We start from the raw sequence: 13,123 nt of genomic DNA, 5'->3' as shown, positions 1-13,123 counted from the left end.
GGCAGCTGCACCCTGGTCCGACCATCAGGAAGCAAGAGACCCGAGAACTAGAAAGGCGAGGCTCACTGAGCCATTTATCCCTCCGCCCTTCAATTAACCCCACATGTTGTTCATATTGTTTTTTGGCCAGGTTTATCAGCCAAGTTGGCACAATAAACTAACTACCTCAGTTATGAAAAATTCGTTGGTCTTGCAAAAGTCTATCATGTGATCTCCAGCCTTGTTTTATCACCAAAACTATATTTTCCTTCCTGTTTGTTTTCAACTTTTGCATTCCAGTCGCCAATAACAATCAATGCATCTTTTGGGTATTTGATCAGTTTCAGATGGAAGATGTTGGTAGAATTCCTCAATTTATGCATCACTAGTTTTAATGGTTGGAGTATAAATCTGAATAATAGTTGTATTAACTGGATTTCCTTGAAGGCTATATAATCTTATCACAGACAGCATTGTACTTCTTGAAATGTCCTTTTTGGGGATGAATGCAACACCATTCCTCGTGAATCTGTTATTCCCGGCATAATAAGCCATATGATCTTCTGATTCGCAATAGTCAATATCAGTCCGTTTAACCTCATTAACACTAGGACATCTACTTTTATGCAGTCCATTTCATTCTTGATAACTTCCAATTTCTAGATTCATACTTCATACATTCCAAGTTCTGATTATTAATTCACATTTTCCCCTGTTTCTTCTCATTTTGAGTCCTGCCCCATCAGCAAATGAAGGTCCTGAAGGCTTTCTTCCTACAAGCTTTCCTCCATCCATTTCGTTGTGGCTGACTCCACTGTGAGAGGGCAGTATTTCCTTGGTCATATTTTGAGTGCCTTCTGACCGGAGGTGCTCATCTTCTGGCACACCTCTGATAATGTTCTGCTTCTATTTATAACCCTATTCTATTTCAGATCCGATACTGTCAGGTTCTGACAATGTTTTGAAGTCAAGCATATGGCTTTCTGAGGTTCCTTCCTCCAAAGGGGGCAACCGATTCCTTCGCTGAGGTCTGTTCCCAGTCTGGAAGCTCTGCTGAGCCCTGTTCACTTTGGGTAGCCCTGCTGGCATCTGAAATACCAGTGACATGGCTTCCAGCATCACCGCAGCATGCAAGCCACCACAGTACAACTAACTGACAGACAAGCGGTGGTAGAAATCTGCATGGATAACCCACTCAAACCCATTGCTGTTGGTGGATCCTGGCTCTCAGCCACTCTCCAGGATGAAGCAGATTTGTCCCACAGGATTTCCCAGGCTGCGGTCTCTATGGAATTAGCTCGCCACATCTTCCCCTCAGGGAGCTGCTGGTGAGCTTTTGGTTTGGAGCCAAGATCTTAACTGTGACACTACCAGGACTTCTTGGATAGCCCACAGTTTTTGATAATTCCACCAAAGCACATTGCCACGACGATGCCATAAAACCATTGGGATTCCAAGCCGCACCTGCTGTTCCTAAACAAAATGTCATTCCTTCTAGTTCATCAGTGCTTACTTTGTAAGAGTGCATGTAGGTTTATTGTTTTAATATTTTCTTTGGCTGCTTTATAATATTCTCTTTTCATATATTTATAACTCAAAATTAAAATTTGTTCTTGAATGAATCTTTGTTGATTGGACTTCAGGCCAGCTGTGTTTTCTTAAAAGAAATCTGAAAGGGTGGGACAGCAGGATCTATTTAGTTATGCTGGATTCCTAGAACATAATAAAATAAGCAGTGTTTACAGTGCTGTAGCGCTGGTTAACATCAGTTTTGTTGTTCAGGAAGTAACATTTCATTCTGCAGCTGGTATTCTGTGCCTCACAAGAATAGTTGAAATGAAGGTAGCTTATTGGTTGAAGACATTATTCTCGTAGACCGATTTTGTTTTTATGGACACGTTGATCGTTAGAGATGTAGGCAGGCATATAGATTTTTGAGGAAGCCTGCTCTCTTCTTTGTACTTTCTAATACCACACTGTTTAGTTAACTAGTTATCACTTTTGGGTTGAAAAAGGTGCCCAAGTACTGCTTTGTACCCCAAGGAACATTGCTGTTTAGCCAAAACCCAGACAATGAGCCCCTCAATCTGGCGCTCCTCCAGATGAATTCTGAGGCTCTTTGGGACAGGACAGACCTAACAGCTGCTGCGGACATGAGACTCAGTGCCATTCTGGTGCCAGGGTTTCCTGTGCTCACTTGGCTTGCTGCCAGATCCTCAGGAACATGCGTGCACATCCTTCATTATTATGGGTTTGACTCAGCAGATAAGGTTGGGGAATTATGAAAATCATGTTAGAAAAATAGAGAAAAAGCTTTTAAAAGTTTTCATCAAAGACATGAGGGTAATAGAATTCAGGCAAGAATGAATGGGAATTATCTTGTCTTATTTTTAATATTGATATTGAATATAAATATGACAGCCTTATATTTTCCATGTTCTATTCTTTTATGCACGAAAACCCAACCCTTAGGAAAATGATCAGAACGTTTAGTGAACAACAACAACAACACAACAAAACAAGGTACAAAATAGCAAACATGAATTTTCTAAACTGAGGCTGTTGATTTTTAAAGGGTTCACAATTTTCAAGGAGATTGATTCATTTCCAAGGGAAGCATAATTCTAGTTTATTCCAGAACAAAGATGCTTGGTGGTGCAGTGGGTTAAGAATTGGCTTGCTTATTCTTGATGCTTCAAAGGTGGGTGCTTCAAACTGACTGGCTGCTCCATGGAGACAGGTGGGGCTGTCCACTCATATAAAGATCTATGTACACATGAAAGCCCCAAGGAGCAAGTCTACTCTGTTCTCTGATCAAAGCCAGTCTCACTGCCATTGAGTGTATTCTGATTCACAGCGACCCTTAGGAGAGGGTAGAACTGCCCCTGTAGATTTCCGAGACTGTAGCTCTTGAAGGTAGTAGAAAGTCTCTCTTTCTTCCAAGGAGCAGCTTGTGGTTTTGAATTACTGACCTGGCAGTTAGCAGCCCAGTGTGTAGCCACTATGCCAGGGTTGCTATCAGTCAGAATTGCCTAGATGGCAGTAGGTATTCGGTTTGGTTTATCAATATAGTAGATGTAGATACAGCAAAAGGACAAACACAGTGCCATCCTGTTGATTTCAACCTATAGCAACCACTCATAGCAATTCATGGCACCGCCAAGGCTCCTAGACAAAAGAATAGGTATAACATAGTACAATGAAACTACAATAGAGATCATCAACACAAAAGATGGCTTAAAAAAATTCCCTGTTTGGAAACTCAAAATCATTAAAAAACAAAAACAACAAACCCAGGCTGACTGGTCAGATAGAGACTGGTGGGATCTCTGAGACCCTTAGTCACCCGTTAGATCTGGAAGTAAACGCATTCTCGTGGCTCAAACAGGTCTGTAAGAGGACCAGTAACACGAATGAGGTATGCACATCTTAGAACCATCCACCAGCGGAGGTCACAAGGCCAGCATGTAAACGGTGACAGAGTTCGGAAGGGTTAGGAAAGAAGGAAGAATGCAAATCGAAACACAGGGAGGAAGTGGGATAAACGACGTCACATTGCGGGGATTGCAAGTAATACCATGAAACAAAATGTGTCTGAAGCATTGAGTGCAAAACGGATCTGCTCTGGAACCCTTCACCCAATTCACAATCCAAAGTTTGTTTGTTTTTAAATTCTTATTTGGAAAATTAAATATGTATCCTAGACCATTGAAAATGACAAAAGATTGGGAAATGAGTGATAATGAAAATACCATAGATGAGGCTAAGTCAAAAGTATTGCCATAAAATCAGAGAAACTTTTATTAAACATAAATATCAAAATGTGCATATTGTTTCTTGACATATTCTCCATCTGAAGGAGGTGTCTCCATCTCTCTAACCATCCTCACAGCATTTCACAGTCTTAGATCTACACCGTGTCAGGACAGCAGCTTGGGCACCCTACGGGGACTCGAATCATGTTGCTGCTCTTCTTCTTCTTGTTAAAACGTTGTTTTGTAAATAAATCATCTTACTGGGGGCTCTTACATATAATAGTCCTTGCATCCAATATATCAAGTGGATATATACAAATATTGCCATCAACAATTTCAAAACATTATCTTTCTTTTTGAGCCTCTTGATACCAATTCCTCTTTTTTCCCTCCCTCCCCTGCCACCCGCACGCACCCTTAGTATATTATGTATTTTTATTTATACATATCTTACACCGCCCCTTCTGTCATTTCACCTACCATCCTGGTATTTGTCCCCCTTGAGGGGGGTTATTTCCCTATCATTGCTATCAGTCCCCCGCCCCCTCCTAAACCCCTGAAGTCATTACTCCCATTACTGTTTCTGAGGGGTTTGTCTATCCTGAATTCTGAAAGCTCTAGTCTATACCGATGTACGTCCGCCGGAATAGCTGGATTTGCGAGGGAGGACTGAGATCATAATAGTGCGGAGGAAGGATTAAGGACCTGTCAGTGTTTCGTGTTCTGTCAGTGGCATGCTGCCCCCTGGATCGCGTTGCTTTTCAATGTTCTTTGAGCTCTGGGAACAGAAAGAAGTGTAAAGGGGCAAGATAGGCTGTAGGGTGGATGGGGTAGGGTTTTCCCCACAAAATTCTCATTCTCAGTGAAGTCCTTGGGAATTTCCCATAGGATTTGCAGTTTTGGAAACGCTATAGGGTTAAGATAAGTCAGGTTTCTCAATAGATTCAGTGAAAGCATTCGGGAAAGCACCACATTTATTAATAATGAAATTAGAAATAGGAGAAGATCATGGTGAGGTTTTCCAAATATTTCTATGAACTTTTGGAACAACGTCCTCCTGGAGGCCTCACCCAATGTAATAAGGCAAGAAAAAAAGAAAGAAAAAGAGAGGGATGTAATAAATACCAAGGAAAACACAAAATTGTCCTTCTTTGCCAATAAGACGATGGTCTACAAATTTGTTAACTGATATATATATATAGTAAATAAGCAATCACAGCAAGGTTACTAGATATAAGATCAAGATACAAAAGCCAGCAGTACTCATAGAGATCATTAATAGCCATTCAAAAAAGTAACATTAAAAAATATCCCTTCTCAATGGTAACAAAATCTATAAGGTATGATATCTTGGAGTAAATTTATGGAAGGATATTTAAGACTTTTGGGGAAGAAAAATGTCAAAATAATAATCGAAAGTCTTTTTGAAATTTTTATCATCTAAATCTCAATAGAAGTTTTTTCTTTTTGGGGTGTGTAGGGTGAGGGGGGACTTTCAAAGTTTGTTCTAAAATTCACACAAATGAGCACAACTCATTTCCATATTTATTAATGTGGTTAATTGGAGATTTATGACGTGGATTGGATTGAGGAAAATCAATGACGCTAAAATGATGCTAAAACCAAAATTATTTTTGTTTTACAGTTGTTTTACAAACTATTAACAGAAGGAATTTGCACCTGGTTTTTGCCTGGCACACAGGGATGTCAGCGTCAGTGCGTCTGTACATTTTCAAACCTGATCTACTTGGGTGGCTCTCAACTGTGTAAAACATTATAGTTTGAAAGAGGGCAAAAACACACTCGGGTGTTCACAGTGGGGCTGGAGATTTTGGTTGTTTTGTTTCTTTACATAATACCATTTTGCATTTACTACGTTTTCTATAATAACTACCTAAGCTATTCTAATAAATCAGAAAAAAAGAACAAAAGTTTGTTAAAATAGCCCTGAGCTATGTTTCACAGTAGCAAATTTATGGAGTCACCATGTTATTAAACCTCAGACTTCAAGACTTCTTAGTGACGGCATCCAAATGCGGTTTTCCTGGTTTGTTACAAATTACCGTTACTCAAAGCCCCACCCTAGCCCATTGCCATCAAGTCATTCTGACACACAGCGACCCCCAGAGGGCGGGCTAGAACTGACTCTTAGGGTTTCTAACGCTGTGCATTTTTTTATGCACATCTTTGTCCCAGGGAGATGCTGGTGGGCTTGATGTTTTAGTTCACAGCCAACCATATCACTACACACCGGATTCCTGCACTCAAACCCAGACCTAGAAAGAGGTGTGGTACCTGTGGTCTCACCTGAATGTCGAAGTGCAGAAAATCCTTGCTCATCTTCCCAGTCCCAGGTTGGTTCGCTATTATTGTGCTTGGAGTGGAAGTCAGGAGCTTCATGATACCAATCTATGTCTGTGCTGCTAATGACACAGAAAAGAACAGAACCCGGATGAAGAACTTCTCAGGGTTTGAATGAAACCTACCCATAAAGATTTAACTATCTTCTTTTATTTTCTGAGCTAAACCGCACTTTCTCTCCGATATAAGGGTCTACTGGTAGGAACAATGAATTATTTTGCAAAACACAGACCAGCCCATCTCCAGAATCTTGCCAGAACAAATGACTTGTCTCTGCAGTTTGATAAAAATTCCTTAGAAAGGTGTGCAAGCATATCTTTGCTCTATTTACACCAGGCAGGGTTTCTCTAAACAGCTGTTAGAATTGGAGAGATGCAGAGAAGAGAGTAAGAGCTATGCACATTCACCTGCTGATACAGTCTCCCGTGAGAGGGTCACAGCTCCCAGCACAGTCACAAGGTCGGCAGCCAAAGTCTCCAAAGCCCCAGTATCCCACCATGCACCTGTCACAGTGTGGCCCTGCCACCCCAGGCTTGCAAGGGCAGTCACCATTGCTGGGGTCACAGAAGGTAAGTGAGCTGAAGGGAAGGCCAGCGGATCCAATCGGATGGCAGGAACATGCTGCAATCAAGAAGACACACAGTGATTTTAGGATATCAGGGCTGCAATCCCCAAATAGTTTCCCCTCATCACATTTGAAGGATGAAAACAAATTTAAATAGGGTTTCTGAGACTATAAATCTTGACAGGAACACACAGCCTCATCTTTCACCAGAAGAGTAGCTGGTGGGTTTGAACGGACAACCTAGAGGTGAGTACCCCAGTGCTTAAACCACAGCATCACCAGGCAAAGGCATTGACTGTTAATTCCAGTTGGGTTAGGATAAACCAGCAAAGAAGGCAGAAAGACAAGAACTCGTGAGAATGAGGTGTTCTGGAAGACATGCGAGGAAGAGCTCCAGGGGAGAAGGATAGGCTGAGGAAGATGAGGGATGGCAATGGATCATCGCATTTATCAGCCTGGGGCCATTGGTGTCCTTGGTGGGACAGTTCCGTGGATCAGTGAGCGAGGATCCTAACTGAAGCACATCCAGAAGGGAATGGGAGAAGAGGGATCGGAGCACAACTACAGGCCGCTCTTTTGAGGCATGCTCTGTGAAAGCACACAGCCACGTTTGTGGCAGCTGAAACTGGATCTGCACCCGTGTGGCGGGGCGGGATTTTGCTTGTTTTAATCGGAGGAATCACAGCACGTTTGGTGCTGATGAGAATGATCCGGAGAATGGACAAGATGGATGGCCAGCAGAGAAATGGCGGAGTGGCTGGAGGTGTGTGCACGAGTACACGTGAGGAGGAGAGCAGGGTTGAAAACTGGTGTAAAAGAGAAGGCGCTGCCTCACCCAGGAGTACGACCAGCGCATAGGCATCAAAAGGGAAGCTGAGCATATGGAGACAAATGCAGGGGTAGGAGCTAGTGGGATGGATGGTTTTTTCTGATGGAGTGACGTTTTGTGTGAAATAGGATGCAAGGTAAGAGAAAGGAGGGGAGAGAGATGGTGGAAGTTGAGGTTGTTGCTCGGATTTGGAGTGGACTCATAGCGATTCTACGTCCACCACCACTCGGTCCTGCACCATCCTCACACCGGCTCTTATGTTTGAGCCCCTTGTTGTAGCCACTGTGCCAACCCCCTTCATCAGGGGCCTTCCTCTGTTCACTGCCCTCCACCTTACCAAGCATGATGGCCTTCTCCAGGGACTGGTCTGTCCTGACAGCGTGTCCGAAGTACATGAGAAGAGCGAAGTCTTGTCTCTAAGGAGCATCTGGCTGTATTTCTTCCAAGACCGATCTATTTGTTCATATGGCAGTCCATGGTACTTTCAATATTGGTTCTACTAACAAGCCATTTTGCCACTACTTGGACAATAATCTGATTAGGTGTATCTGTGTATGTGTGTTTTAAACCAATAATTACTAGAACAGTGGTTTTTAAACCAGCACGAATGTATGAACTTTGTAAATATTTTTGAGACGATTTCCAGAAGTTTTCTTCCCCGTTTTTTATTCTATCCTTGTTTGAGAACTGCTACAATCAAATAGGGAATGTTACTTTTTCTGAAGAAGGCATGGATTATCTTTTGGGGGAGCATCTCCTATTTATTAATTTATTCACTCACTCAAACAAGTGTGTGTCAGTTGCAATAACTCTAGTGATCACGCAGCCATTATCCTATCCCGGACAGCATTGTACTTCAAGGTGGATCTTCAAATGTCCTTTTTGACAATGAGGCCAATACCATTCTTCTTGAATCTGCCATTCCAGGCAGAGTAAACCATAAGATTTCCTGATTCCAAATGGCCAACACTAGTCCAGTTCAGTTCCCTAGTGCCTAGGATATCAATGTTTATGCATTCCATTTCACTTTTTACAACTTCCGATGTGCCTAGATTCCAAGTTCCAATGATTCATTCGTTTGTTACTGTTTCTTCTCATTTTGATCCTTGTCTCATCAGCAAAGGAACATCTCAAAGGCTTTATTCCATCGGAGTCATTGTGGCGACGCCACTTTGAGGAGGTCGGACTGTGAGTGCCTCCCAACTCCATGAGCTCATCTTCCGGCATCGTCCCTCACAGTGCTGTGCTTCTCTTGATGAGGCTGCAGTGTCTGACGATGTTGCAATGCTGCCCATAGGTTTTCAGTGGCCGATTCTTCGGTGGTTAATCCCTTCTTCTTCGTCTGCTCTTAGTCTGGGGAAACCTGCTCACCTTGAATGACCCTGATGACATTTGAAATACCAGCGACATAGTTCCCACTGTCACGGTAACACACAAGCCACCACAAACAGACGGGCAAGGGGTGGTTGCTTAAGGTAGCATTTCTTTCTCCATGCACTTAATAAAAGTTTAAGGAGCACTGACTATAGGTTAAGGACTGAGCACATTGCTAGGGATATCATTTGAACCTGATAGTCTTGGCCTTTGAAGACATCCATGGTTTGAAAAAATATTTATGCTTCTTTAAAAAAACAAAACAAAACAAAATGCAAAACTTACCTAATGCAAGAAGAGAAGGAAAGATGGTGCCTCTCACACATTGAGCTCCTTAAGCGAGTGGCTTTATTTAAATTCATACAATTATGGTAATTGCTGTTTCTAAATCAAATCTCTTGTTTATTTCTTGGTTGGGTTTCATTATGAAAAGATTTGCGTATTTTCTCTTAATATATCCAAGCCTTACTAATTTGTTACTTGTTTTAAGAATTTGCAGAGGAGATTATATAATAGACAATGTGAATGTATCAGAATGCTATGTTCAAAACAAATGCTATTTGGAAAATGACCTTAAGTGAAATCATACCCTTCCATATGGAAATGCCATCATTCTGAAAGAACTTAATGAACAGTTCATTGGATCATTCACCTAAGCCAGTTGGCCAACTTCAATTAGTGGTGGCAGACAGGTGAGGCTGATGAGGGTAGGAGGTGTAGGTCCACTATCTATTGCAATACATCACAGTCCACCACCACCACGTTCTTTCACCTCAACAGAAAATTTAGATAGTTTTAGGACTTGACCTCTCAGCACCATATATTTCAAAACCTACATGCATTTCAGGAATGACCCAAGAAGAATACAATTTTATTACGTGCACCAGGGGATCTCTGACGATGTGAGTTTTCGCATCATAACAAGATCAAAATACCAGTTGGAAACGATGCAGAACTAGCTCCAGGCGGAAATTGCTGACTCTTGTCATGGCACGCTTTCGCAGACTGCACACCAAGACTTGCCCTGCACACTTACCTCCTCGCTGACGTTGAGAAAGCAGCCCAGATCTTCTAAATTGAAAATGTATTTTCTTCTTATGTGGAGGCAAAAGCGGGCTCTTACTAAGTGCACGTGTGGGATCTGATTCCCCAAAATTTCTGATGACAATCCAAGCAGCTGAATGCTAAAGTCACAACTCAATGAGCGGATATGTATCCTTGACTTCTGCTTTTTCTTGGACATAAAGCACACGAGTGAATACGGAACTATAGTAATACACTATCATTCTGTACTTCATTATAATTTTTAGAGTATACACCTGTGGTGAATGGTCCTTAAAAGCCACGATGGTGCTTTGAGTAGATAGCCAGATATGACTGTGTGGCAAATTTACCTGACAAATCATTCATTAGAAGATGAATCGCCTCCTCCTAACTTCCCTAAGTTGTCATACTGGCAAAACAAAACAAAATTCTTGAAGATATCATTTTAATTAAAAGTATCATCACAAAAATCCTTTAATAAGGCAAACGGCTTATTTGAGAATAGTATGTTTGGTACTGCGTGTTCTGCTATGGAACCAGACACCATTTTTGGAGACAGAGGAAGTGGGTACGCAACACAGCATCTCATAACAGGTCCCCTTCAAACATAGGCGATTGATAAATGTTAGACATTTTATTTACAGCTACATGTTTGAAGCGATGCATCTATTATGGGAAGCGCTGTCCCTCTGAGAGGATTTGCAGGAAGCAGTTAGGCTCTGAGCTTGCTTTGCAGGGTTCTCTACCCAGAAAACATTGCTGTTAATGAAACAATGGTTGCACATGTCTTCAACAACCTTCAGCATTCATACGGTTTTGAAATTAGTATTTTTTTAACTCTAAAGGCTGAGAATCAGTTCAGCAGGTTGAAAACTGTCTATAAGATCATTTAGGCAGACAGAAGACAAGTGTAGGAGTCAAAACTCTTGTTCGGAGTTGATGAGTTGGTTCTAAGTAATTGTGACCACATGTGCACAGAACGAAGCACTATCTGGTCCTCTAAGCTCACAATTATTGCCACGTGTAAGCCCATTGCTGCAGCCACTACGTCAACCCATCTTACTGAGGGTCTTCTTTTTTCCTTGGACTCTCCTTTTCCACGCATGATGCCCTTCTCGGGGCTAGTCCCTCCTGATAACATGTCCAAATCCTACAGCCAAAGGCACTCTCCTTGCTTGCAAGGGGAAGACTCGGTGAGTTCCAAGTCTGATCATGAGACTTCATCTTTGTGAGACTGCACAATTAACCTCCTCAATCGCAGTTTTCACCTCAGTGAAATGGGGATAATGATCATCATTTTTGTGAGGATTAAATAAGATAACATGTACAAGGTATTTACCCAAAGTACTGGAATTTCATGGTACCAAATGTTTAAAGAATAACTATTATTTATCTAACTGAAACCTAGTCATTTAAAAATATCCACCATCCATCCATTCACACCTTCATCAAAGAGTTGTTGAACCTTAGTGTCAACAGGAACTATGCTGGGGGCTGAAGGCCCACTCCCATTGCTTGCATATGAGAAGAGAGGTGTTCAATTATGTAACTACAGGACAAGATCAGCATTCTAGTAGAAGTAGCCCATGGTGCATTGGAACACAGAGGGAAGAGAAGTAACTGTTTCACTGAAGGTATATTTTCCTTTAAGAAAGTGAATGATCTACTCACTCAATTCTGACTTACAGCAACCCTGTAGGAAGAACAGAGTACAATCGCCCTTGTGGATTCCCAGACATTCACATCTTTATGGGAACAGAGAGCCTCATATTTTCCCCGTGGAATGGCAAGCGTGTTCGAAGTGCTGACCTTGCCGTTAGCAGCCCAAGGTAACTTTCTCTGCCACCAGGGCTCCTACTGGCTTTCAAAATAGAATTGCTTACCACCTTTGCTTTGTCCCTGAGAGGAATTTGGTGGCAGCCCAGGAGCACAAAGGAGCTTTTAAAACTTCTCTGGAATTAGACTCCTTTCCTGTGTCAAGCTCCCGTCTGTAGATAAAAAGAATTAATCTGTCACTACTCTCACTTTGTGGATGCTCGTTGCTGTCAAGGGATCTTCTGGTTGGTCCTGACTCATAGCAACACCATGCAAATTGGTTTGAGCCGTCCTCACAGCTGTCCTGTTTAAGTCTATTGCTGCGGCGACTGCATTAGTCCATGTCCTTAAGGGTCTTCCTCTGTTTTGCTGACCCTCCACTTTACCAGAATGATGTTCTTTTCCAGAAACGAGTCTTTCCTGATAAGCTGTCCAACTTACATGAGACGAAGTTTCACCATCCTCACTTCCAAACCAGATTGGTTGTTCTTCTGGCAGACCACGGTACTGTGACCATTCTTCACCAACACCGTCCTTCAAAGGCATCGTTTTTCCTGTGGTCTTCCTTACTTATTGCCTCACTTCCACATGCATATGAAGTGATTGGAAGTACCAGGACTTGGGTCATATGCACCTTCATATGTAGGAGGTAAAAGACAAAGCCAGGAATATAATTGACGCATATGAATGACTCCCCTAATTTTGATGGCGCGGTAGCTAATGCCTTTGATGGCAGAGTCAAAGAGAACCATTGCCGCCTTTCTTTTAGAATCCTCCCTTCACCAGAACTCTGATTATAATGGCCTGTCTTTCACTTGCCAGGGGTGATCAAACCGCAGTGTTCCTGGAATCTTTAAATTGCTCGGATTCCTTTGTGTGACCAGTTGGCTCTAGCTTTTGCTATTTTGTTAGTAAATGTTACACTGGGAGCAAAATATGCTGAAGTATTTGCTCCTGATTTATTTAGCTTTTCTAAAAATGGAACTGAAAGTTCAAGGCCTCCGCTGGGAAAGAAGCTGTTTGTCCAGCCCTCTCACCGCTGCCCAGTGGCCACTCCTTCAGCTGTGCCTCCCAGGCTTGCAGCGTTATTTTCTCCTGAAAAGGCCAAGGCCCTACAGAATCCCTGATGAGTGATGGGAATTTTTAATAGCAAAGTCATTACAAAAGCGGTTTGGGGCCTTAGGGGGTGAGTCAAGGGAGATGGTTTTGAGTCAAAAGGATGACGTGAACTAATTCGAATATATGGGAAACCAAACATTAGATAAAACAAAGTCTTCTGCCTTTTCTGGTATTGTTTCCTTCACTTCCTTCTACTAGTAACTATTTCTGATAGTGGATGAATGGCTATAAAAAATAAGGAAGTTGCAAATGACTTCTATCTTGTGAAAGGCATCACGGCTG

General features: G+C 42.1%; 1 protein-coding gene across 2 annotated transcripts in view; it reads right to left on the bottom strand.

Moving 5' to 3' along the window:
* Window positions 1-13,123, bottom strand: part of NTN4 (netrin 4) — a 138,853-nt gene that overhangs the window by 15,419 nt on the left and 110,311 nt on the right. The window contains exons 6-7 of one of the 2 annotated variants that reach the window (XM_045290161.1): window positions 6,503-6,716; window positions 6,042-6,157 (exon numbers count right to left, since the gene is read on the bottom strand). In XM_045290161.1, the coding sequence (XP_045146096.1) occupies window positions 6,042-6,157; window positions 6,503-6,716 (330 nt within the window). The remainder of the gene's footprint in view (window positions 1-6,041; window positions 6,158-6,502; window positions 6,717-13,123) is intronic. The other variant, XM_045290166.1, reaches the window with a different exon arrangement.

This window comes from Echinops telfairi, unplaced genomic scaffold (assembly GCF_000313985.2).
Source record: "Echinops telfairi isolate 266 unplaced genomic scaffold, ASM31398v2 ScPeMD7_2;HRSCAF=8, whole genome shotgun sequence".
In the NCBI taxonomy this organism is placed as follows: Eukaryota; Metazoa; Chordata; class Mammalia; order Afrosoricida; family Tenrecidae; genus Echinops; species Echinops telfairi.
Note: the sequence above shows the minus strand (reverse complement) of the source record. Positions and strands in the feature narration are given on the sequence as shown.